General features: G+C 52.0%; 2 protein-coding genes across 3 annotated transcripts in view; one reads left to right on the top strand and one right to left on the bottom strand.

Moving 5' to 3' along the window:
• SYNGR3 (synaptogyrin 3) overlaps positions 1-6,631 on the top strand; it is a 16,297-nt gene extending 9,666 nt beyond the window's left edge. Inside the window, exons 3-4 of the mRNA XM_057371251.1 lie at positions 1,693-1,835; positions 3,647-6,631. Of these exons, the coding sequence (XP_057227234.1) occupies positions 1,693-1,835; positions 3,647-3,859 (356 nt within the window). The 3' untranslated portion in view covers positions 3,860-6,631. The remainder of the gene's footprint in view (positions 1-1,692; positions 1,836-3,646) is intronic.
• A 2,291-nt stretch (positions 6,632-8,922) lies between these two features.
• Positions 8,923-21,244, bottom strand: ZNF598 (zinc finger protein 598, E3 ubiquitin ligase). Of its 2 annotated transcripts, none has more exons than XM_057371249.1 (12): positions 20,957-21,244; positions 19,661-19,773; positions 18,365-18,494; positions 16,927-17,138; positions 15,733-15,950; positions 14,909-15,026; positions 13,703-13,893; positions 13,305-13,377; positions 12,162-12,922; positions 11,054-11,189; positions 10,166-10,310; positions 8,923-10,055 (listed from the first exon to the last, which is right to left on the bottom strand). In XM_057371249.1, exons 1-12 carry the CDS (start codon positions 21,227-21,229, stop codon positions 9,708-9,710), a joined length of 2,718 nt encoding a protein of 905 aa, XP_057227232.1. In that variant the 5' UTR covers positions 21,230-21,244; the 3' UTR covers positions 8,923-9,707. The 2 variants fall into 2 exon arrangements, with proteins under 2 accessions (XP_057227232.1, XP_057227233.1); XM_057371250.1 differs by having other exon boundaries at positions 13,305-13,374; positions 20,957-21,206.
• Positions 21,245-26,432: the final 5,188 nt, after the last annotated feature.

Below are 26,432 nucleotides of genomic sequence, written 5' to 3'. Positions count from 1 at the left end.
GGAATTAACCCTTGGGAGCTGCTCGTGCTTCTCCTCTGGGATCTCAACTTCCAAACCACCCCCAAWGGGATTCTGAGCAATGCCTGAGGACTGCTCCTTCTGGGATGGGAGTAGTGGAATTTGCTCCAGAGGGTGGGAGCAGTGCACCAAGCTTGGGGAGCAGTGTCCCACGCTCACCTCACACTGGTCATCAGAGCCAGGCATCCAAAGGTTGGATCTGCTCCCCAGAACGGGAACAGCTGCTGGCAGAGCCCCCTTGTCACAGCAGGGGAACAGAAAARGTCCCTGTCCTGGGGGTGACCTTTAAGAAATAAACCCCAGAAGTCTCGTTTAACGTTGGCAACAAGTCACCGTCCTAAAGGGAAGTGAAAGTGCTTGTGCAGAGATTTGGGTGGGTTTGGGGTGGAGTGTTTGTAAAATCCCAAAGCCTGACTGATCCTTCCTGCCAGGACCAGGCCCGATGGTTGGGAATTCCCAAGCTCAGCCGTGCAGACAAGGAATGTATCTGAAACTGCAATTTGGAGCAAATTCTGAGTTAAAGGCCTTGAGCCCTGTGCCTCCAGCACCGAGTGTGGATGTGCTGGTGTGTGTTTTGTATCCTGTTGAGGGATACCAGGCAAGACAAGGGGGAATACAGGGGAATAAAGGGGGATAAAGGGGAATAAAGGGGAATAAAGGGATATAAAGGAAGGTTCTCTCCCTGCAGTCAGACAGGGACTGGCAGCCTGGCTGCTCATCCTGATGTGCTGATGGTCCTTGGGAAGCTGCTGGGCAGCTCAGCATTCCCGACATGCACTGACACACRGGATCAGAACTATCAGGAATGATGGAGACCCTTAAAGCTGCACCATGGGAAGATCCAGACTCCACTTCCCAGTGCTGGAAAACATYCCCACTGCTGGCCCTGTGTGCTCCTGGCTTTCCCTGGCTGTTGCCGAGCTCCTTGGCATCGGGCAGTGCTGGTGGCTGGGGATGGAATTAGGGCAGCCGCAGCCGTATCTCRCTCAGCCAGCTTTGCTTCCAGGCAGGAATAATCAGCAGAGTGTGTCTGCTCAGCTCCACGGGCCCAGGGGGATTCTCTGCAGGGATGAGCAGAGCTCTCACGTGTCATGGAATCACTGAATCACAGAATGGTTTGCGTTGGAAGGGGCATTGAAGTTCATCCCATTCCCCACCATGACAGGGCAGGGACACCTTCCACTGTCCCAGGGTGCTCCAAGCCCTCTCCAGCCTGGCCTTGGACACTTCCAGGGATCCAGGRGCAGCCACAGCTTCTCTGGGTACCCTGTGCCAGGGCCTCCTCACCCTCACAGGGAAGGATTTCTTCCCCAAATCCAATGTAAATCCACCCTCCTTCATCTTAAGGCCATTCCCCCTTGTCCTGTTACCCCATGCCCTTGTGAAAAGTCCCTCTCCCACATACCCAGGGAGGATGTGCCATCCCTGGGGCTCTTTGAGATCAGGTTGAGGTGTAGCTGAGCTGAACTTCAGGCAGACAACACACTGAGATAACCCCACAAATTTCCTTCCATCTCTGTTTCTGCATCCGCCTCTTTTAGAAAGCTCCTTTTGGGCCACGGCTCCCAAAATTCCYGTTCCTATTGAAAACCTCGGTGGTTTGTGCAGCAGCTGAGGGGGTCCTGCAGCAGGGGAAGACCAGGGGCAGCACTGACCAGCTCTGCTCTCCTGCAGGTTTCCTGGCCTTCCTGTGGTTTGTAGCCTTCTGCTTCCTGGCAAACCAGTGGCAGAGGACGACGCTGACCAGGGGCTTCTCGCAGGGCGCCGACGCYGCCCGGGCAGCCATCACCTTCTCCTTCTTCTCCATCATCATCTGGGTGAGTGCAGCTCCCCACCCGAGCGGGGAGGGCAGAAATGAAACCTGCCCAGGGTCGCTGCTGAGCTGGAGGAGCASTGTGGGATTTGGAGAAGTGAATCCTGTGGGCAGCGAGGGATTTACCATGGGAACCTGCGGGCYCCCCACACGTGGAACTGGTGGGGGRCCCACTCAGTCCCCTCTCCTGGGGCTGGAAAGGTTTTTTTCTGTTGAAAACATGTCACCAGCCACGAGCTGCCCTGATTTCAGGACCTGGTCAGAGCCCCAGGGAGGCYCATTGGAGTCCCCAGGAACGGATCTCTGTGCTGAGCAGGTCCATGGCATGGCTGGGGCATTTTGGGAGTGCCCAGGCTCATCAGCTCCCTCCTGGGACAAGCCAGACTGGCCCMTGTGCTGTCCACATGGAAAAGGGGCTTTGAGAACCCCCCTTGGCTCCACATGAGCAGAGGGACTTCAGGCAGGGCTGTGTGAAATGCTGGGTCCCACCCGGACCCCACAGGAACGGGGGTGCTGTGCCACCCATGGGACCCCACTCCAGAGGYTGTGTGTGGAGAGGCAGGGACAGCTCCATCCTACCCCCATCCCTCCTGCAGCTTTTCCTGGGCACAGAGCCTCGGGATGTGCCCTAATTCCACATTGCCTTCAAGGAATKGGGGCAAAAGCCAGGCTGAGGCTTTCCAGCAGCAAGCCTTGCTCCAGTTCTCCCCCAGTTTAATGGCTCCCTGCTTTATGATTATCCAAATAAATCTCCTTTAATCCCAGTGCTTCTCCTTCCCCGGCTGCCCACTGTGCAGGCACAGGGGAGGGCGGTGGGGGGATGTTCCCCATCCCACAGCACCAGCGGGAACACCAGTCCCCTGTTCCATCCCAAAGGATGGCCAGGATGGTTGGGAAGCCATTCCTGGTTTCTTCAGGCATTTTTTAGCCTCCTCAGCCCATCCTTTACAAACTAATTGAATTGTTAATGAAACCTCCTGAAAAGAGAGCCCCTCCCGGCTCTGCTGCCTGCATTTCCCACCGTTTGCAGCCTCAATTCCAGCAACCTGGAAGAGGGTGAAGGAGCCTCGGCAGAGCTGACCTATTTTCCTGGCCTGGCACTYGGCAGCTTTCCCTCCCCACAGCAGATGGGTTTATTGGGGCCAGCAGTGCCAGACCTGCACAGCCGGGGCTCCCCACCCGCAGGCAGAGCTTTGGGGTCACCCTGTCCCACAGAAATGGCTTCTGGGGTTTTTGGGTAGGGTTTGGGGCTGGCTTWGCTCTTGGATGTAATGGGGTGGGGTGGCAATTTCCTGGGATGCTGTGATGTGCTCGGTGTGAGTGATGTGGGGAGGTGTAGGGTCCTGGGAGGACATGGGCCATGTGGAGTCCTTGGGGGATTGCGGGGTCTTGAGGGGATGCAGGGTTCTGGGAGTTTTGGGGGGTCCTGGGAGGATGTGAGGTGCTGGGGTAATGTGTGATGGTGGCGAGACACGGGGTCTTGGGGAACACAAGGTCCTGGAGGGGCATGGGGTCCAGGGGGTTGTGGGTTCCCCCGAGGGACACGGGGTGCTGTGGGACACAGGGTCCAGGGGTTGTGTGGGTTCCCCCGAGGGACACGGGGTGCTGTGGGACACAGGGTCCAGGGGTTGTGTGGGTTCCCCCGAGGGACACGGGGTGCTGGGGGACACAGGGTCCGGGGGTTGTGTGGGTTCCCCCGAGGGACACGGGGTGCTGGGGGACTCAGGGTCCGGGGGTTGTGTGGGTTCCCCCAAGGGACCTGGGGTGCTGTGGGGCCACAGCCCTGCCCTCCCTGACGCCGTCCCCTCGGTGCAGGTGGTGCTGGCGCTGCGGGCGCTGCAGCGGTACCGCCTGGGCACGGACATGTCCCTGTTCGCCACCGAGCAGTTCGGCACCGACCCCAGCGCCTCCTACCCCGGCTACCCCGGCGGCAGCAGCGGCGTGGAGAGCACGGAGACCTACCAGAGCCCGCCCTTCACCGAGACCTTAGAGCCCAACCCCAAAGGTTACCAAGTGCCAGCGTACTGAGGGGCCCGGGGCGCTGCCAGCCCCGCCTGTCCCCAAATGTGTCCGCTCCCGTTTCCTTGCCGCGGCGGGTCGGCGCCGGGCCCCTTTATTAGCTCGTTGTGCAGTGAATTCTGTACAGTGGTATTGGTTCTTGTCTTACCTGTCCCAGGGTTTCTAAAAGCAGTGTTCCCTCTAAGCCAGAAGGAAGGAAGGAAGGTTGGTCCCACCTCACCCACGAGTGGGGAACGGGAGGATGTGCCCCCTCTGAGCCTCGGTGGGCGCTGGCTCTGCTGGGGAAGCCCAGGACGCCTTTTCCTTTTGGGAAACAGCAGCTGAGGAGTTAYTATCTCGTTCTTCCAGAGCTAACACAGAATCCATCGAGGGTGGGTGGGCGGTGGGGTGAGCTGGCCCCGTTTGGGTTCCAGGGAAAGTGCCAAATTCACGGAGAAATCAGCGGTRTCTGTGTTACTTTTCTTTGTATATATTCACTGTACAAAACAAATATCCAAACAGGTGTTTCACAGCTTGGTTTAGAGGCACAGTGCAGGCACAGCAGGACGGGGTTGGGATCAGTGTCCAGATTGCTTCTACACTTCAATGGGTTCTGGTTGAGGATGTAAAAATTACTGTTTGGAAGTGGCAGCCAGTTCAGCAGGAGCTGGTGGCTAATTGGGAATGGCCTGTGGGAATGTGGTGCTTTGTGGTTCCGTTCCTTCACGGGGGATTGGGAAGTTTGTCAATTCATCAGGAATTTCTGCTTGGCAGCACTGACATGTCCTCAGTGTGGAGAGCTGAGGATCAAGGTGAGGGGCTCAGACTCRATGTCCAGGGCCATCAGGAGCAATACTGGACTTTTGTTTTTATTCTGGGAGCAGCCACTCTCTGTCAGCTGCAGCAGAGCCCCAGGTGGGGACACRTGTGTCACCCTGCAGTCCTCAGAAATGAGGGATTCAGGCAGGGAGCTGGAGAGGCTTCACAAGCCAATAAAGTCCATCCCGTGTGGGCTCACGGCCCCCTGTTTGGAAATGGTGTGGGAAGAGAATCAGTGGAAAGGATCCAAGAAAGAGGCTCAGCTTTGGGGGTTCAGCWGCAAAATTCCTGCCTTGTGAAAGAACAGAATGTGTAAAATCCAGCAGGTCTTTGTCAGCCACCTGCCCGGGTGGTGGCTGGTCCAGGCTGTGTCACCACGGGCTGAGCAGAGGAGCTGGAGCTCCAATTCCCAGCCCTGCTGGTGGCAGCTCCATCCCTGGAGACTCCTCCCGGCCATCCGGGGTCCTGCCTTGCCTCCGCTGCCTTCCGACCTCGTGAGGAGCAATAGCCACCCCCTGTCCCCTCCCTGTCACAGCTCCTGGGCGCCGTGGCCACAGCTCATTCCTGCTGCTGAGTCGCAGATCGATGCGCTCATTAACGAGCAGCAGATCAATGCACTAATTAAGCAGCCAATCATCCSAAGAGGTCACTGCCAGTGGTGAAGTGCATTCCTTGCCTTGGCGCCAGGTCCTGGCTGTGCCCAGCTCCTCGCAGGTGCCTGACCACGGACAGCCCAACCCGGTGCAGTGTCAGCCCCAGTGAATTCCAGGATCTTTGTGGTTTTGTGGAGTCAGTCTTGYTGGGAAAGGAAAAACCCCGAGGATTTTAATACAGGGTACGATAGAACTGTAGCAATATWTTCCTTAGAGGGAACACTGAAACTTTAGCAGCACAAACAGTACTTGTGTTAATATTTTAGCAAAATTATAATCAATTTAAATGTTTAAATTGATTGTACGTGAGATAATGTTCGTTGGGTACAGTGTATTTTTTCTAACTATGATATAACTGTTCCAGAGTTTCCGTGTAACCGTAAAGAGCTAAAGCTGTGTCTGCCTGCGGGACGTGTCCTGCCCCGTGTGCCCCCCGTGCTGAATATTACACGCTCTGAATGTCCCCCCAAGGCCTGCATTGCCTTTCTTTGCCCCCACACGCACATCCCACCGCGCTCCGTGCCACCACTGAGCTCTGCAGCGGCAGCAGGGACACGGGCACGACGCCGGCACAGCTCCTGGTGCTTCCTGAGGCTGGCGGCTGGGTCAGCTTCCCAAAATCCTGTGTTTCCTTTTCCTTGTGGAAACACCCGGCTGCTCTGCTGTGCAGGAGGAGGAGAGGAAGGGTTGGGTGCCCGAGGGGCTTTCCAGCAGTGGGAAGGCAGGAGAGATGCTCGATTTAGCTGGAGCTGGGAATCACATCCAGCCTCATCCCTCAACAGGCGCCTCGAGGGAGGAGAGCCCTGATCCTCTGCACCCAAAGTGYCGGTGCCAGGCAGCGAGGGGTGGCACCCGACTGGGTGGCACTGGGGCAGGCAGCTCGGGCAGGCAGCAATCCCACAGCTGGTGCACTTTTCCAGGGAATAGCACTGGGTCTGTGTCAGATGTGGCCGTGCTGAGGCCGTGTCAGCCAGGATGGGACAACCCCAAACTCGCGAGCCTTGGCGAGAGCATTTGCCCACCTCACCTGGCTCAAACAGCCCCAGTTTTGGGTTTGTTGGTGCAGCTCCCCAGCCCCACAGAGCCCTGGCCCTGCTGAGTTTAACCCTGCTCAGAGGGAGGGGRACACCCATCCCTGGAATCCTGCCCAGAACCGTCCCTGAGCCCCCGCAGTGTCCCCACAGCTGCTGGGTGTCACCGGTGCCCTGCGCTGGCTCTGGCAGCACCTCGGTGTGGGCATCAGGCYGAGCAGGGTGTGCAGGTGGGGCTGGCACCAAACACACCCCAAGGGGGCTGTGGTGGAGATCCAGAGCCATGGGTGCACTCCCTGTGCCGGGGTGGAGGTTCATGCATTTGTAACATCAACTCTCCTTTYTCCTCTTTTTCTCCCAGCTGTGGTACAGCAGCACTCACCCCCTTGTAACCACCCAGGCCGCGTCCTAAGAGGATGCCAGGGCTGTCTGAAAGTTGTCCCAAAACCATGCCAGGATCGTCCTGAGCACCCAGGGCTGTGCCATCCTCACAAGCTGTGTATACCCTCTGTTCTGCCCAGAGGTCAGCAGCACCTGGAGCTCGCAGAGGGCAGGACCACGCCGCGCTCAGCCCAGCCTAAAAGCTTCTGCATAGTGTCAGCACTAAATTTGGGTGTAAAGAGTAGAATTCCAGCAATCCCAAGCCCTTCCTGGAGCTGCATTCTGCCCCATCCTCTCGCTCCAGGAGGCTYTGTAACATCACAGGTGTTTCTCAGCACTGAGCTAACCACATCACGCGTTGTGCAATTTAAGTATATTAAAAGATCTGGAATTTTGGCCAGCGTTTCAAGCTGTTCCTAGCAAGGTGGAAGCTTTGCTTTAGTGATATTTAGTAAAAAATAACCCACTCTCCCTTACCTGCTGTGTCAGGGGGGACTGGAACAGACCCTGAGAGCAAACCTCCCTTTACAGGACATCAGGCACTTGGGACCTCACTGCCTGTTGTTCCTGACACTGGGATGAGGGTCCCATCAGCTCATGCCACAACAAATGACACCCAGAGCATTTCTTTTCTCCTGTCCAGCAGTCTCTTACAGGGGTGTTTGTACTGTCCCTCCCAGTGCCAGCCCCCAGAGACACCGGGCTGGCTCCTGGCTCCCCTGCTGCCCTCTAACCAGGGTCTGTTCCKTAGGAAATCCCATCATTACTCCATGGAATGGACATTTTTCTCAGTAGAAGCTGCTGTCTATTTTACAGACTCCTCTCAGCCCGTGCTGGCCCCAAGCAGGTGACTCTGGTTCCCCCTGGTCCCGTTCTCAGTTACATTTTCACCCTCTGTGTGTCACAARCCCTTCTTCCCTCCCAGTGAGGCTCAGACCTAACCCTCACTGTCTCAACTTGAAACCCCCGTTCAGCTGCCTGGATTTTGTTGCAATACACATTAAAACCTCAGCTCCTTTAAGAGTTTTAATCTCCAACAGCTCCCACCAGGGGGCTGGGAAGTTCAGTTTCTTTGCAGATACCTCTGTCCGAGCAGACGCTTCCAGGAGTTGCAGTTGTCACTAACCTCTGTGCAGTGTAGTATAAAGTGGACTGTGTATGGAAATAAGTTTAAAATGTTTACAATTTTGTATATATTATATATATAAAATTATCTTTTGAGAGAACAATCTGTGATTCTGTATTTTCGRTGTCTGTGTAACCAACTGCAACTTATTTTCAATAAAGAGCTAAAAATGAACAGAAAAATTTTGGTAATAACTTTATTTGATCAGGTGAGCACAAGGAACAAGGAAACTGCAACATCAGGCCCCAGAGCTGCAGCACCTCCAGGGAACTCCCAGCAGCACCTCCCAGGGAACTCAGAGCTGCTGCTGGAGAAATAACTGAAACCCAAGGGAAGACAGAAGATGCTCCTGCAGGGAAGACATTTCATTCCCTGAACTTTCCACACCAAAGGGATGGGGAGAGTTGCTGACTGGAAGTAGTAGGGGCAGCTGGCAGCACCCAGCCCCCTCAGGTGTCCCTGCCTGGGGCCAGGATCAGCTCCAGGAGCCTGAGCAAGGCAGGAACAGGGACTGGAACAGACTCATGCAGTGTATGAACAACCATGCAGCCAAATCCCCCTCCCCAACCCCCTTCTGGGCCAAATCCAACAYGGGCAGGTAGTCAGAACAGTCTTAAATAGTCAAGAAAAGAAACCCAAAGCACTTTGCAGCCTGAGAGCAAGCAAAAATAACACGTGTAAGGCAAGGAAGAGTGGCTGTAGGCAGGAGTAGCTCTTGGGTAATATTCTGAGCTCGATTTCATAGAAATGATGCTGCTAGAAAAGCTGTGTTTCRTCACTAAAAATTACATAAATTAATTTCAGCTTTATTCCTACACATTAGAAATAACTAAACCTGGAGCTGGGAGAGAATGAGACACTGTACTACAGCCACGGGGGACTCCTGGCACTCCCATCACCTCAGAGCTGCTGCTGGAGGAGCCCCTTCAAAGGAGAAGAGATCCCCCTCTTGCTCTGAGGTGRAATTTGGGGATGCCAAGGGACACGAGCAAAGCTACATCAGCCCGGTGTCACCGAGGGGGGTGCAGGTGTCAGACCACTGTAAACAGATAAATGCACTTAAAGGCACTGCAGAAAACATGGTCAGTGATCAGCAGCATTTAATGTCCCAGGATGCTGTTGGGAGCTCCCACCAGTAATACATCCAAGAAATTAGAAACATGGCAGTCATTAAATAAAGTTCCCGTGTGCTTTACRGAGAGTAAAGCCTTAATGCTGTTACTGTACATGCAGGGCTACAAAATCAGTTTCTTGAAAGAACTTTACAGAAAAYGTCAGAGGCAACTCCAAATCTTGCACAGATCAGCCCAATTCTTCAAGCAGCAGAACTGACTGTTTGCAGAAAGGAAAACTCTACAGCCCAGTGTTTGCAGCTCTCCTGGACACACGCCCCAGTGAGCAGCACTTTCCTGCACCTTTTACCCCTGACTAGCGTGATCTTCACTGAAATAGCACAAAAAAAAATCAGAATGTTACAAGGGAAGCCACTTCTGTTCATTTCAGTGATCCATAAACTTCCCCCACCCCAAAACCAGAAAGACCCCCAAACCAGAAGCTTATTTCCCTATTGTGTCCCCTGTCATTCTGCAGATCAGAAAGGATTCCCAGCTATTGCATGTTCCAGGAGGAAGGAGCCCTGCCTGCCCACCCTGAAGCTCAGCCTAACCCCAGCCTGGATTTTGGAGCTCAGCCAGCGGGTGGGGATGAGCTCTGGCACATTCCCGTGATCCCTTTGCCCAGGAGGGCTTCCCAAGTCACCTGCTTCTCACTGCCTCAACCGGCACCGGCCCCAGCCACGCCACGCCGCCAAACCTCAYTCCAGAAATGCACATCCCCAGCCAGAGCCCGGGGTGTGGCCCTCGGGAGAGCTAACTGATGATCCTGCTGATTGCCTGGAGCGAGGGGAACTCCTCATCCTCGATATGCAAAGCTTTGTGGGTGACCAGGTCCTGCTGGGTCAACACCTGCCTGCACGTGGGGCAGATGGAGCAGTCGAGGTCGGTGGGGGAGTCTGTCTGCCAAACGTTTTTTTTGTTCTTTTTGGATTTGTTGGAGCTTTGCTTCTCCTTGATCCGGAAGTCGTTGTGAGCAGAGAGCAGTTCCTGCTGCTTGGCCGTGTCTGGCAGCAACACCAACAAYTCCTTAAAAATCTTCTTGAAGTTCTCTCCCAGCAGTTCCCGGCAGCTTTTGTAATACTGAGCTGCAGAGATCAGCCCCTGCGGGGGACAGGGAAGGGCAAAAATTAGAGGGGAAAATATATTTATCAATTAAAAATCCCACTGGGATTCAATTCTCCCAGCAAGGGAGGCTTTGTGAACCCACTCACCTGCCTGAACTGCCCAGAATGAGTTTTAAATTTATTGAACTTGGACTCATCACTCTGAAGGAATTCTTTAATGGATTGTATGAGYTGGATGTTCCTCTGCTGGAAGTTCTCAGGTATCAAGTATGATCCATGACAGGATTTTGGCCTGCAGTAGGAAAGAGCAGAAGTGACCCTGACATTGGTTTGTGTCACCCATGCCCTGGGACATAAATCACAAGGCTGTTCTGATTTGCAGCTGCATGTCCTTCCTCCACCCATATGCATGTGCATTGCTGTAAGCAGCTGTCTTGTCAGAATAAAATATGGGATTTCTGTGTCAGATTCCAGCTTTAMACAAACAGAATGTTTAAAATTCAAGTTTAACATGGCCCTGATGTGCTGCTTTGTGAGCTGGGTCCACTCAAAARATGTGAGCAAAGACCTCACTATGAATAAACCCACAGTTAATGCAGGTTCTGCATTTGACACAAAGTTCTCCTTCCCCTTTTCCCACAAACTSCCCTTTCAATCCCAGAAGGGCCAGAGAGGAGCTACTGGAAAGATGAGAGCAGTGAAGGTCACCAAGGAGGACATGCATCAGCACTTGCTCCTGGAACTCCCACAGAATCGATGGGAATGTGCAGAAATATGTTGGAACTGCAGATTTCCAAATAAATCTAGAAAGAACAAGGTCTGAGCAGCCAAACCATCGCACAGGCTTTTAGTTCCTCAAACTTGTACCTCCACAGGGCTTTTTTTATGTAATTCTGAATCCAACCCACAGCACCCTGGGACTTCCCRACGGGAATCTCCACCCTGCTTGGAGTAACCCTGAGTGTGCTGTTGGCAGCCCCGGTGACACAAGTGGGGTGTGATGTGCCCAACCCCCCTGGCAGGCCCCTGACTCACTCTTTCAGAGCTGTAGTGACAGGGTCAGAGATGGTGGAGGATGGGATGACACCAAAGCCCGGGGGGGGTTTGCTGACAGGCACCGACAGGCCCGGAGGCGGAGGAGGGTTCTTCAACAGCACCACGGAGTTAAAGCCTGCAGGGAAGAAAGAAAGGGACAGGAATTAGAGCACCCACAGACCCCTGGCTAAAACCCACACCGGTGCCTGACACACTCTGCAGAAGCACCAAGAGAAGTTTGCAGTGCAGACATCACTGTACTGGAAAAAATCTAAAAAAAAATCTTCAAGGAGCACTTGAGAGTGGCTGATGTTCCTCTACAGAGAAAGTGCTTTAATTATTCATTTACTTTTTCAATGRAAAATAATTTTGAAAGCCCACTCCAAGTCACAATGAAAAACACTTCTGCATTATTAAAGTGAACACAAATCACTGGAGGAGGCACCGGGCCTGGCCTGGCCTCTCCCAGCAGGAGCTGCACGAACAGCGGTGCCGGTGCCTCCTGATGTGATGCCACTTCCATGAAAACCACTCCAGGTTACGTTTTTTGCTGTCTCTCCACTTTCACAAGGTCATGGCTAAAAGCACAGCAGGAAACCTTTGCCAGCACAGGAAGATGTGAAGTGACAAGTGACAGCAGGGACAGGACACAGCCAGAGATTCCCTCTGCCTGCAGCAGCTTCCAAGGCAGATTTTGGAGCACAACACACGGATTTGTCAGCCCTGGGGACAGGGACAAACCAGCTCTTCATCTGTGAGCAAACACCTCCAGCTGTGGGGCAGAGGTGATTCCCAAAGGGCATTCCAGCCCCTCTGTGACACCCAGGCTGCCTCTGCCGCCAGAAACCAACCTGGAAGGAGAACCTCACATGAGAGCCAGGAGTTTATGCAACACATCCATGTGTTCTCTGGGCTCTCTCCAAGSCAAACTGGCTGTGCCCAGCAGTGCTTCCCCATCMCTGGAAGTGTCCATGGTCAGGCTGGACAGGGCTTGGAGCAATCTGGGATAGTGGAAGGGGTCCCTGCCCACAGCAGGGGTGGAACGAGATGATCTTTGAAATCCCTCCCACCCAAACCATTCCAYGGCTCTTATTCATTCCATGCTTACCTGGTGGCGGGGGCATCCTGGCTGATCCTGAGCTCCCAAGAGCTGGGAAGTCTTCCTGAGGTAACGGGCTTTTGTTAGTCACTGGGGGCTTTTTAAGGCCGGGGGGCTCTTTGGGTGCACCACAGGCAGCTGATGGTTTATCCGAGTGACCATTCACRACAGCTGTGGCTCTGTCAGGGCCGTGAGCAGCAGGGAACACCTTGGCTGGCTGCTCCGCTTCCAGGGGCTTTTCCGTGGCTGGCCTGGGGAGCAACGTCTCCTGGGATGGGCGAGGGGATGACTGGTTCTGCTTCTCAACCCCCTGCTTCTTCTTCTTGCCCACTTTCGTAAAAGTTTGTGAGGTAGAAGCTGCCAGCAAGGACGAGACGTCGAACATGGTCGGGGTGTTCCGAATCTCCTGGGTGGTCAGGCCACCGCCGCTGTCCTCGTCATCCGACTCACAGAGTTTATTGCTCTTCTTACTTCCTTTGGAGGTGTTCAGGGATGGTTTTTTGGCTGGCTGGTTGACACAGGGGCTGCTCATGGCTTTGACYACATTTTTACTGGAACAATTATTCCACGCAGATGTGATGTGAGTGACTGTCTTATTGGTGGGCCTTACTTTGGACACCAGAGCTGGGAAATCCTCCTCCTGGAAGGCCGTTTTTCTGGCTGTTGCCGTGTATGCCAGAGACATCCCTGATGAGATGGTGGGAGCTGCAGATGAGGACAAGCTTGGGAAATCTTCTTCTTTAAGCTTAACCAGTGCTGGCTGGGCAGAGCTGTGGGGAAGGGAGAGGGTTGGAGTTACTGAGGAAGCACAACCCCAAGGGACAGCACAAACCCACAATTCACCACAGTTCCTCAGACTGTCACTTAGTGTGGCACAACAGGAGTTGGACAGCATGATCCCTGTGGGTGCMTTCCAGCTSAGGATATCCCATTATTCTCTTCCATGATTCTAAGATCAAGCCAGGAGCTGGAGCAAGACCTGATGCTGCTCATGCTGGTGAGCAGCACAGAACAGCTCAAGGCAGGAGGGCACAGGGCAGGGGATGCCTTAACGAGATCCAATGAGCTGGAAAATTATTTCCCCCAGAAATGCAGAATATCAATCAGTTTCTAAATGTGCTTTGTCCCTRCTGCAGCCCTGCACAGACTCACCCTTGCAGAGGTCCTGCTGCAGAGCCGATTGCTGGAAAGTCTTCCTGGCTGAGCACTCCATTAGCAGCTGCTTCTTTTGGAACAGGGACAGAAAGAGCAAAGACATGTTTTCAACCCAAACCCATTCATTCCAGAGCAGGGGCTATCAATGACCATGACAGCAGCATCACCAAGGCCTATTTTCAGCAGCTGATGATGTCATTAACTGACATTCCAGAAGAACAATTTAAATCCCAGCATCACTATTTCCTTCAATTAACTGTGTTCCCCATTATGATGTGGCACACAGGAAATTCATGATACTTTAAATAAGTAAAACATGGGTAAGGAAGAACTTTCTGAGGGAACCTTCCAGTAACTGACATGCCCTGCAGCTGCAGGACCTGTCCAACACTCACCTGTGACATCATTTGAACACTTTGGCACACGTTTGGAGCCGAGCACATCAGAATCCCTCAAATCCTCCTTCTTCCCCCTGCTGCTGCTGCTGCTGCCATCCTCTTTGTCCTCCACCCTCTTCTTCTCTTCCTGCCGTTTGGCTGCCACAGATGCCCTGACTGCTGCTGCAACATCCCTGTCTTCTTCTTCCCTGCAGGACAGGGCAGATTCCCTTGGTCAAAGAGCAAGGCCATGGAGCAGCTGCCTTGCTCCAGTCTCACCTCTGTGGTGCCAGCTCCAGTGACATCCCTGATCTTGTGCTGCCACCTGCTGAGAAGCCTTAACCAGCCCCACCGCTCCAATCCACCCCAGCCAGGCAACATTCCCCCCTGGAYTTCCAAGTTCCATGTGTGGGAATAACAATCCAGGCCAGAAGAAACCAGTGTGAACTGGGAGAGACAGCACCACAGATGCAGGGGGCACCTGTCTCTCCCGTTCATTTCCAAACGTATGGAATCATTCTTGGAGGCCACAGGAACTCTTTGAGACATGGCTGGGCATGAACTCTCAACACATGCACGGTCCACATGCGACAACAACAGAGGAGTGTTTTGGGATGGACKTTTTCCCCAGTGGAATCACCAGTAATGAACCAGCTGCCCGTCCAGTGAGAAAAAGAAGAAAATAAGATGTGCAGGATGTAAAAAGCACTCGGGTCTGGTGTGGATGAAGAGACATAGAAATGCAAAGTTTCATTTCAATACTTAACCCTCTTCCTTTTCCAAAGTACTCAGTCTGGTCACACAGAGATCTGTTTGTTCAATGAGAAGCATGGTCCTTAGAACAGGAATTTCATGATTACCCAGACCAAAAACTCCACTAAACCTGCACAGACTTGTCGCCTACTTTAGAAAATCCTATTCAGAGAAGTTTGCATAAAAACAGCTGCTGAAATTAATTTAAGGTTCTGAGTTTATTTAACCCATGAGTTGAGGGTTCCATTGTTTGCTTCCTGAGCCRAAACCTCATACAAAATAATTCCATGATGACCAAGCACATAGCTAGGACACGGGCTTAGACTGGAAGCCCTCAGCTAAGGATTCACCATGGAGGCCTCCAAACGTTGTACCACATCCTTCCTCCTGATGCACCAAAATATTGTAAACTGGCAAGTAAAAGCCAACACTAAATGGGAATAAGACTYCACACAATGTTGTGCTACTCACCTCTTGTACCTCCAGCTGCCTCTCCTGTTCTGCTGGCTTCCTCGGCTGCTCAACCTGCTCGCCCTCCCTTGCCTGTTGAACCTGTCAACCTCTTCGTAGTCCTCTGCACCTACAACACCTAAACAGGAGGGAGAGATGATCACTCTCAGTTATTTCTCTAATGTGAGCATCACACTGTGCCTGAAAAATGCAAAAATATGCCGGTTTAAACAAATTATCTTCATATCTTACTGATGACCAAGTCAGCAGTTCTCCTAAAATTATGGGTCCTCATTAAACTCACATAAGGGAAAAGAATCCTACAATTCAGGTAGGAAGGCATGTCCGAAAAGAACCTGCTTCAGCCTTTTACTCAAAGCAAGRTCAGCTCTGAAAACTACATCAGAGGGCTTTGTCTGGGCAAGTTCTGGTTATCTTCAGTCTCTACAACCTCTCAGGCTGAAGAGGCCTTCTCAACCTCTACAACCTCTTGCGTATCATAAGCCAACCCTCTGTTCTCACYACATGAGCTATTTTGGTAGAAAGGGTTCCAGAGATGCTGTTCCAGGGTTTGTATACCTTCTTCAGGAAGAATTCCTTCATGGCTATGAAATATTCACAAGGTGTTCTTGAAAACTCTCAGAGAATGAGAGTCATATAATGGTTTGTCTGGGAGAGATCTTACAGGTCATCTTGTGGTCATCTTGYCACCTTCCACCAGACCAGGTTGCTCCAAGCACTGGCTAATCTCAGGCACTTCCAGAGAAGGAGCAGTCCMAGCTGTKCCTCCCCACCCTCCYRGGAGCCCCTCCCCACCCTCTGTCCRTGCCCCAGCCCAGYCACACCRTCTGTCCTGCGCGGGTGCCGGGGTGTGTAGGTGAACTGCAGGTCGATGTGGCGGTTCTGCCGTGCCTCGGCCCGGTTCTTGCTGTGGCAGGCGCTCTTGTGGGCCTTGTAGTCGATCTCAGTGCGGAAGGCATGCGTGAACTGCTCCGTGCTGCAGCGGCCCTCCTCGCACAGGAAGTGCTTCTCCCGAAAGTGCTCCCGCAGGTACTCATAATCGCTGGGAACAGAAAATGCACGGGTGACCCTTCCCAATGGGCGACCCTTCCCACTGGGCGACCCTTCCCGCTGGGTGGCACAGCCACTCTTACAAGGGGAAGTGAGGRCACRCCCTGGTGGCTGATTTGTCCTTATCCCCAGGGATGTTTTTCAGATGACACCGCATCTGTACAGCCACACAGTCCTCGATGCACCACCCAGATGTTAAACTAAAGCCACTGGCTGAACAGAGCTGACACCTCCCAACATGTTCTTCTGATGGCACATGGCCACTCTTACAAGGGGAARTGAGGRCACGCCCTGGTGGCWRATTTGTCCTTATCCCCGGGGATGTTTTCCAGATGACACCACTTCTGCACAGCCACCCAGATGTTAAACCAAAGCCACTGATGCTCAGCATCAGCTGATGACTCAATTGTGCACACAACAAAAGAATTCCTTCTATCCCCTTTGCACACAGACTTTGGAGTATTAGAATCATGGAATCACAGAATTAARGTTGGAAAAGACCTTTAAGACSATCAACCAGCACCAYCACCATGCTCCCCACCAAGTCACRTCCYCAAGCACCACATCCACATGGTTTGAAACAYTTTCAGGGATGGTGRCTCCAGCATTTCCCTGGRWAACCCCTTCCAATGCCTGATGGCCCTTTCCATGAAGAAATTTTTCSCAATATCCAATCTAAAYATCCCCTTGAGGCCATTTCCTGTCATYCTGTCCATCATTACAGCTGCTGTCAGGCTGCAAAATGCAATTTATAATGCTTAACATTAATAAAGAAAAATTTAAAGCACGAGCTAGACTCAAAATTAGAATTTTGGCTATTTGTTTGAGGAACTGCAGCCAACCTGCTGTCATTCCTCYACTGTCTTCAAACACCACTATCCCCAAAATTCAAAGCAATCCCATGAGATCTTTCCTCCAAGTTTAAACTGGAGAMAGGACTCCTATAAATAATSTRCTTGCCCCAGTACCTGTAGTATTCCTGAGCCCCCTCAGAGTCACAGAAGTGACAGAAGTAGTGATCCCTCCGCAGGTGTTTCAGTAACTCGTCATTGTCCAGGTACCGCTCGTCRCAGAACTTGCAGAGGGGGTGTCCCCGGTGGGAGGTGTCATCAGGRTCCCCATGGATCCGGTGCCGGGCCAGGTCTTTCCGGGAATACCATTTCCTTTCATAGGTGAAGATCTGGGGACACGGATATTGTATTAATAGGTCTGTATTTATAGATTTGTGTTATTTCTTATGGACACAGAACTAAATGGAACACTCCTGCTCTGTTTGCAGGAGTGGAGGATTTACTTCAAAAAGATGGAATTTGACCACCAACACCTAAGATTTTTGGTGGACAGGAAATTAAAATTCAAGTGATGGATCCAAATTCAATCTAACTTGCACTATTCTGAGCATTGAAAATTGATTTAGTTGACTTCTCTTCCTTTGGAATCCTTTTATACTGTAACAAGTTTAAATTATAAGCTCTGGCAGAGAGGGAAATTCTAACTATGTATTTATGAACAAACAGTACTTTGCATTCTCAAATTTAAAAAACCCATAAACAGCAAGCAAGCCATTTTACTTTCTTCACACACCACCCCCAAATAGCTGCACACAGAGGATCCACTTCAGGGAACAAACTGTGTATCATAAACCAACCCTCTGTCCCCACTACATGAGTTATTTTGGTAGAAAGGGTTCCAGAGATGCCAAAAAGATCAACCAAGCCTTGAGAACAGAATATCCTTTATTTCTGGCCTAGACAATGACTGGGAAAAGGTTTGTTTGGCTTTGCCATAGACTTAAACTTCCACAAGTTTAAGAGTTTCTATTCAGTGGGARCAAGTAACAKRGAATGTTTTCCTTTGAAATAAAAAYYYACAATATTCTGAAATTTAAAAGCAGCAGTCTTAATATGGTTTGTGACTGAAAATGACAAACAAATTCCCTCCATGCTGGCTACACTGAGCATGAAACACCTCACCAGAGCTCAAAGGACACCACAACCCAGAAATGTCCTGCCCTCCCGCCCCACTTCCCTTCCATCAGCTCCAGGGATTCCAAGACCACAGGAAATACTCAGCTGAGCTCCCAAACTTACTAGGGTTCATTCAGGTCAGCCTGCTCRCTCCTGGATCCCATCCCTTTTGGCAGCAAATTCCAGTTCACCTGGCACGAACCAACTGTGGCACATCACCGTGGGGTTTAATTTAAAATCTGGAGAACCTCCAGGCCCTCTTCATTAATCAGTTTATAGAAGGAGAAAGACTTAAAATAAAGCAACTGGCCTCACTGCAGGCAGAGGGAACTGAAATAAATCCATGCTGTTTTACCTTCCCATCCTTCCCAGGAACTCCTGGAGGTCACAGAAGGAAATTTCCCTCCCTCCCACGCATCCAAGGAGAGGCCCAGCTCACCTTTAAGTGTTTTACACAGAGTTTGCAGCAGAAGAGCTCGTGCTGCTTCCTCATGTGCTGTTCCAGATCTGCAAAGGTGTTGAAGGGCTTTGCATCCGGGCACAAGGGGCATTCGTGCTGCAGCAGCTTCCTAAGGGATAAGAGAGATTCCCAAAAATGACCCAATCCCATCTCAGCACCCCAACACCTTTATCAAAACACAAATGTTCCATCCCTGGCAGAAGGCTCCTCATGCAATCTGTAGTGATGTTTGTGACCTGTTTATTCCAAGAATTCTGCTGAATGTCAGGAATGAGATGGAACCAAATTACACCAAGGTTCCAACTGCTGGAGAAGAGCTGAGCAGCCACAGAATATGTACTACACTGCCACTACAAACTGAGTAAACTGAAACAAACCCTTCCCCTACTGGAGAGTCAGATGATTCCTGCAACATTCACACCCCATTCCATTACACATTCCACCRTCAGAAACTGAGGAATACAGTAGGGAGAGATAGAGAATTGTGTTAGGGAAGAAGAGAAAAACCCCACCCCACAATGGCTCCCAAAAAGAGCTGAGCACTGGTCTCACTGGGAGACTCCCACTCCCTCATTTCCATAAATATCAAGTCATGCAAAACTGTAGCTGTACCAAAGTTACATTCTCAGCCCAAATCAGGATGAACAGAAGGCCAAATTCTCCAAGGAAAAGGTTCCACTGCCAGCATGGCTTCTCTTTCACTCCTCTTTCCACTACCTCAAACCCTCCCAATTAAGATTGTTATGAAAAATATTCGTAGAACACAGTGCTGAAGTCGCACTTTTATTCTGCATTGGTTTTTTTTTACTTCACCTTTTTTATCTTCCCTTCAGAATTAAGATCTTTGTGTGAAGACAGTGTTACTCTTCATGCAATAKTGGGCACAACTGGACCTGGTTAGTCCTTATTCAGCACAACAATAATTACAATTATAACAGTAATTAAGTCTTTATCAATTTCCAGAGCAAGGAATGGAAAAGTTTTCAGCAAGTTTGCTGCTGCTAAAGATGAAAAGCTATCTTTTATTGAGAGAGTAAAGCTTGTGCATTGTGCTGGTGAATCCAGCACCACAGCCTCGAGGAGCTGCTGAGTGYTCATGGCCACTGGCCCACTCCAGCCTCTCACCTTGCCAAAAGCACCTGCACAGCAGGTGACTCACRTCCCCAAATCCCAGGAAACCACACCGCCCTGCTCTCCCGCAGCACAAACTTCCTGCCACGTCCCGTGCATCGCCACGTGCCCGGGGAGGCGTTTGGGGAAGGAGCCAGAGCTCACCTGTACAGTGCATGAACCTCTGCATCCATGAAATAAATGTCATATTTCTTCTCATGCTGCAGCTGGTGAAGGGCTATGGAGGAGAAGGACGGGAGCTTGCGCCCGAACACCACCTGTGGGRCACAGCACCGGGATCAGCAGGAGCTGCGGGATTCCAGCTAAGCTGCTGGCACAAACCCTGGAAGCTCCCCACGCCCACAGAGCTTTGTGCCAGCCCCAGCTGTCACCACCCCCAGGCACTGTCCCCTGCTGWCAGCAAAGCCACAGGACATCTTATCAACCTGCCAGGCCAACGTGGATTGGCCCAGCCTGGCCTTTGGAGTTTGAACGAGATTAGGACACTTTTCTGGTCTGTTTTGCTCCCACAGCTGCTAGCGGAGTAAATATCCTCAACCAACACAAGCCCTTCCACAGCCAATGCCTGGCAGGAGCCGTGCCCTCGGCTCCTCCCCATCCCCTGGAGGATCRCAGGGGAACCTGGAGTCTCTAAGTGACAAGTGACTCAATGCCTAAGACTCTGGCAGGGAAACCACTGTTCCTGCTTTCCTTAACTTCCCAGGAAAGTGAGGAACAAAACACACAACACTTCCCAAATTATTTGTACCGTGTACTCCTCCAAGGGAATTTCCTTGTTCCCAATTGCTTTTGAAACTGTTTAAGGTGTTATAGGAACCACCTACCACTGTCTGCTCCAGCACATTCCCAGTCTGGGAATTACTGGGGTAGCAGCAACACTTAGGGAATAGCTGGAGTTACCAACCCCAGCCCAGAAAGGCTGAGACATAAATAAACTATTTCAATTCTTACGACAAAAGCTACATTATAAATCCAGAAACAGATTTCCAAAGAAGCTGCGGCTGTCCCTGGATCCCTGGAAGAGCCCAAGGCCAGGTTGGACGGGGTTTGGAGCACCCTGGGACAGTGGGAGGTGTCCCTGTCCATGGCAGGAGTGGCACTGGATGGGCTTTAAGGTCCCTTCCAACYCAAACCATTCCATAATTCCATTATTCCATAATCCCTCCTAGGAGTAAATGCTTCCAGCAGCAGGGAGCAAAGGCTTCATCCTGTGCTGCCAGAGCGAGCCCTGCTGACTTCAAACCATAAACGTCTACTCTAAACTCCATTTTCTCCACATTTTGTTTCCCACTCGCCCAAGCGGCGGCGGCACCCCCGGCAGAGGGGCAGAGGGCGGATAAGCCGGGCTGTCCGGCCCCGCCGGTTCCACTCCGCACATCCCCCGWTCGCCCCGTGCCCCGCCCGGCCCGACGCTCCCTCAGTCCCCGGGCCCGGCCTCACCTGCCGCAGCTCCTCCCGGCACACGGCGCAGTACCGGACACCGCACAGCGCCCGCATCCGCACGGAGCAGCGGTAGCAGATGGGGTGCTCGCAGCGGCCCAGGGCCACCACGTCCAGCTCCCCGCAGCACAGCACACACGGCCCCTCGGTGGAGCCCGAACTCGAGCTCGAACCCGAGCCCGGCCCCGCGCCGGCCATGGCGGCCATGGCGGCCTCGGCCCCGCGCCGCCCCGCCCGCACCACTGAGCACGGGCTAGAGCGCCGCCCTACCATAGAGACGCGCGCTCACATAGCGCCGATTGACCATAGAGCTCCGCCCAGAGCGCCCCCGGGCTGCCGGAACTGATTCCTCCCCCCCACGGCTGCAGCGCCATCCCGCTGACGTCACCGCGCGGTCCTCCAGCGGRCCATGGAGGCGCAGCGCGGTGACCATAGAGATGCGCCGGGCGGAGCGCCGCCGGCTGGGCCGCTCTGGCTCCCTCTCGATGCTCTGTCTGGGTGGAGGAGGACCCTGCGGCTGTTCGAGGGTCCCGGAGATTTTTGGGATTCCCAAGTACTTCCTCAACACCCCTGGTTGTGGGGACATGGGGACCTCAGACCCTGCACTTCAGTCTGTGGGGACGTGAAGGACCCGAGGGCCATTCTTGCTACCCCTGGGAGACCCCAGCCCATTCCCTCCCTGCTGATTTATGTGGGATTTTCCCAGGATCTGCCCTGGGGTGCAAACAGACCCTCCATGGATTCATCAAACTGACAACTCTGCCACTCGATTTAATGTTATAACCCAGGTGTGTTTTCCCAAGTAAACAGGGCGTGATCGGGAAAATAAAAGTGTTAAAAATSTACTTGAAACACTGTAGAGATTGGGGTTTTTGGGACCACAAACGAGCTCTGGCAGTGCTTTAGGAACTCAGTCTAATAGAAATAAATCTTTATTTGCTGCAAGTGGTGAGTCACGCTCGGYATCCCTCTCCCGGTGTCCGGAGGCAGCCCAGGTGAGCTGGAGGCGATCCCGGCTGGAAAAGGGGACGGGAAGGTGAGTCCCGATCCCGCCCTGCCAGCGCATCCCCGCTGTACATTCTCCCCGTTCCCGATGCGCAGAGATGGGAATTGCGGCTCCTTGGACAGGAGAGGGTGCTCCAGGAGCRTGGAAAGATGCATTAGCAGCAGCCATGTTCCTCTGGAAGTGGGAAAAGAAAAAAAGAAAAGTAAAGAAAAGGGATAAAAGCTTTAAATGCTTGTTTGGCGACAGCACAGAGGGACAGAACAGAGGAACACAAACTTTTTCGAAGTTTGCGGTCTCAAACTTTTTTTTTCCTCCCAGATTTCTACTAAGTGACCAACATAGGATCACTGAATCATAAATTCCTGGAATGGTTTGGGGTGGAAGGGACCTTAAAGCCCATCCAGTGCCACCCCTGTCATGACAGGGACATCTTCCGCTGTCCCAGGGTGCTCCAAGCCCCGTCCAGCCTGGCCTTGGACACTGCCAGGGATCCAGGGGCAGCCACAGCTTCTCTGGGAATTCCATCCCAGTCCCTCTCCACCCTCATAGGGAAGGATTTCTTCCCAATATCCCATCCATCCCTGCCCTCTGGCAGTGGGAAGCCATTCTCCCCTGTCCTGTCACTCCAGCTCCTAATGAAATTCCTCRTGAATTGCTAAGATCTTCCTGGAAGATTGGATTAGCACCTTTATGGTTCCAATCTTCTATCTTTTCCCTGAACTCCTCATCATTTGAGTCAAAAGTTGSTCTTGGTTTTCTTTGAGTCATAAACAATCATTTCAGGACAAAGCAACTCATCAAACAGATCATTAAAACATCCCATGATGTTCACCAGCCTCTGTTAACGACATCTGTGCCATCAAATAAATTAAGTAATAGCTTTGTTAAGTGTTTGGGAGCAGATAATGAAGGATTTTAACGATCTGGATCATTGGATACAACAGGTAATATTTACTTTCTGCTAAAGAGCCCCATTTATCCCACTCGAGTGTGGAGTGGGATAACTCAGGTCTGGCTGATCAACCCTGGAGTGTTTTTGGGTGGGGCTGCGTGGAATAATTAGGAATGAGGGAGGATGCTGGCTGTAATTACTGCAGGAAATGTTCCCCGAATTAATGGCACTGTTGAAAATGTTTTTGTGCCCAAACTGCATCACCCAATTTTGGAGAGCAATTAGCATGAAATGAGCTGGAGGCTGCTGGCGGTGATGTGCTGCCCTGAGTGTCACTCGGCTGGGGGATGACACCGTGGCCATAAACACACCTGGGAACTGGGATGGAAAGGGACATTACTCACAGCCAGGACAGGAGCTGGGACATTGCAGAGCTCGGCTCTGGTCGGTGACATCACTTCACACCAGCCCAGGAGTGCCAAAGACTTGATCCAAAGCTCTGATCCCACAAAGCAGTGGGTTTTTTTCCTCTGGGAGCGTGTGATGTTCCTGGTCCTGCTGTTTTCCAGGCAGGCAGCAGCACTGGGACATTTCCTGCTTTGGGGTGGTATTTGTTATAATTGCTGAGGGGAAAAACCCTGAAAGCTCCGTGTCCCTTTGTGGTGCAGCTGAACTTCTCCCAGCACTGAGAGCTTGTGCCAGGGCAGATCTCACCCTCAATTCTCAGATCCAGGGAGTTCATTTGGAACAAAACCCAGGTAAGGATATCAGAGTATGGCCTGGGATGGAAGAAACCTCAAAGATCTTCTGTGTTCCTTGCAGCCCAGGCTGGAGCCAGGTCCAGCCCTGACCTCTGCATCCACCAGGGGATGATCCAGTCCCAGCCCAGTTCCCAGCCCAGTTCCCAGCCCTGTCCCCAGCTCCTGGCACATTGACCATGGGCCAAGCTGGGTGTCCTTCACTCCATTCTCTGGTTCTTCTTCCACACCACCCCAGGGAGGGGATCCCTCCAGCCCGTCCATGGCACAGCCTCAGGGAAGGTCCAGGTTGGATATTGGGAAYRTTCCTGCATGGAAAGRGCTGTCCAGCCCAGGGCAGTGTCAGTCCTCATCCCTGGATGTGTCACTTGGGGAYATGGGTTAAWGGTGGCTTTGGCAGTGTTGGGGAATGGTTGRAYTCGATGTTCTTGGAGCTCTGTTCCAATCCCAATGATTTCATGATTCCATGATTCCCGATCCTGCTAATGCAGCTCTGCTGCTTCCCTGACGTTTCCAGCATTGGGACACATCTTTCCACAGCTGTAAAATGCCAAAAAAAACCCCTCTCTGTTCCATTCTGACATAATCACACAAAATATTCCCACTCTCCTTGAGCTCCCACYGTCATCAAGCAGCACAAAGAATTGCTGAAAAGCCAACATTGAAACATTCAAACTTCCCCAAAGACTGTTCCCAGCTCCTCACCCTTCTGGAGAACCATCCTGCTGCTGCCTGTGAGTCATGTGCTGAGATTAATTTATTTTGTGGTGCAGAGGGGTTTTTATAACCCTGTTTCAAGGGGTTGAATCATTCTTTGCTGATGATTTAAAGATGCGGGTTTATTTCTCTGGTGATTGCAAACAAAAGCTGGATATTAGCACTGAGTGTGACCCCAAGACACAAAGAAATKGAATTATATAGAATTAACTGGATTCCAAATATCTTAGTTGGTGCTTATGTCTATATGTTGGCATGTGGGGAATGTTTCCTTCCCAAGAAGAAGGGTTAATATTGACATTTGGGAATAGCTGATTTCCATGTTTACTCACTAAAAATCCCATAATAACTGCAGAAAGGCATTTAATCAGCAATAAATACACTTTGGAATAATTGATAAGTCTGGAGATGAGCACAACAAACCCATTGCACTCACAAGAGCCACAGACCCGATATTTATAGTTCAGCACTGAGATCCTGTCCAAGTGCAGAGCTAAAGGTTGTGCCTTGGATTAATTTCCCATTCCCAGCTTGCTGCCGATGTGGCTCATTTGCAGGCAAGGCTCTCAGTGTGTAACGGGGAGATTTGTCTTCATTTGATAAATTTTCTGCTAAAAGTGATGATTTTCTCAGCATTTCTCTTTAAGGAGTGTGAGTCTCAGGCAGACCTTGAGCAGTGGCTTCTTGCAGGTCCCTGGAAGGGTTTGGGTTCACAGGGACTGTAAACCCAAACCCCAACACCTCCCACCATYYCAGGCTGCTCCAAGCCCYRTCCAGCCTGGYCTKGGACMCTYCCAGGGATCCAGGGGCAGCCACAGCTTCTCTGGGCACCCTGTGCCAGRGCCTCCCCACCCTCCCAGGGAAGGAATTCCTTCCCAWTATCCCATCCATSCCTGCCCTCTGGCAGTGGGAAGCCATTCCCCCTTGCCCTGACTYTCCAGGCCATTGTCCAAARTTGCACCAGGGGAGGTTCAYGTTGGATATCGGGGAAAATTTCTCYATGGAAAAGGTTGTCAAGGCTTGGCAYGGCTGTCCAGGGCMKGRGTGGAGCCACCATCCCTGGAAGTGTTCAGAAAATGMGTGGATGTGGCACYTGGGGACACRGGTTAGTGGTGAAKGTGGTGGTTGGACACGGGGATYTCWGAGGACTTTTCCAAGTTTAACCCRTGCAGATTTKCTTGAAGACAGATTTATTCTCATCCACACCCTTCAAGCCCTCCAACCACCTCACATATGTGTGCTGGAGTGCCTCACCTAATTAAATTCCAGGAAAGTGTGGAGCTCTTGGGAGTTGTGTGGGCTTTGGTTAAGAGATCTCAGTGCTTTCAGATGAAAGATTCATCTCCCAAATCTTCCTCCTCCCAGCAGACACTGCAGAGCAGAGCCAAATTTACTCTGCACTTCACACATCTGGGCATTGACTCGCTGGTGGGGTTGGGAATTACTGCCAGGAGAAGGACTGACTCATGGCCTGGAGGGGCTGAGGATCTGCCCCMGTTACAGATCCCAGCCATGGCAGCTTTTCTCCCTGCTCTTTCCTCCCTTTCCAGAGTTTTTGTTGTTTTTGTGTTCCTGAGGCAGTGCTGTTATTCCACATCACGGGGCATATCTCACCATGGTTCCTTGGTGATTTTATGTCACATCCAAACCACTCTGCACTGCTGCTGCTGCAGCCCTTGAGGTGTTTGAATCTTCTGCCAACCACAAGAGAGGCAGAATACGGAGTGGGGTGGACATTGGTGTCTCACAGTCCAGAATATGGGGTGGGGTGGACATTGGTGTCTCACAGTCCAGAATACGGCGTGGGGTGGGCATTGGTGTCTCACAGTCCAGAATATGGCGTGGGGTGGACATTGGTGTCTCAAAATCCAGAATACGGCGTGGGGTGGACATTGGTGTCTCACAGTCCAGCCTCTCACCACCAGAGCTGGGTTCTCCAGCTGATAAATCACACCACAAGTGAAGGGTCATTCCTGCAGCTTTTGGGATGATGGACAACTTTATAAAGCTGCAGAGGGGAGGACCCCTCGTGGGTTTGCAGTGTCTGGGCCTTTGTTTGGTTTTGGTCTCCCATCAGTGACTCAGTGATTCCCTCTCCGTASC

This window comes from Malurus melanocephalus, unplaced genomic scaffold (assembly GCF_030028575.1).
Source record: "Malurus melanocephalus ecotype Western Australia unplaced genomic scaffold, MMel_1.1 scaffold_143, whole genome shotgun sequence".
Taxonomy (NCBI): Eukaryota; Metazoa; Chordata; class Aves; order Passeriformes; family Maluridae; genus Malurus; species Malurus melanocephalus.
This window is presented reverse-complemented; position numbering and strand designations above follow the sequence as displayed.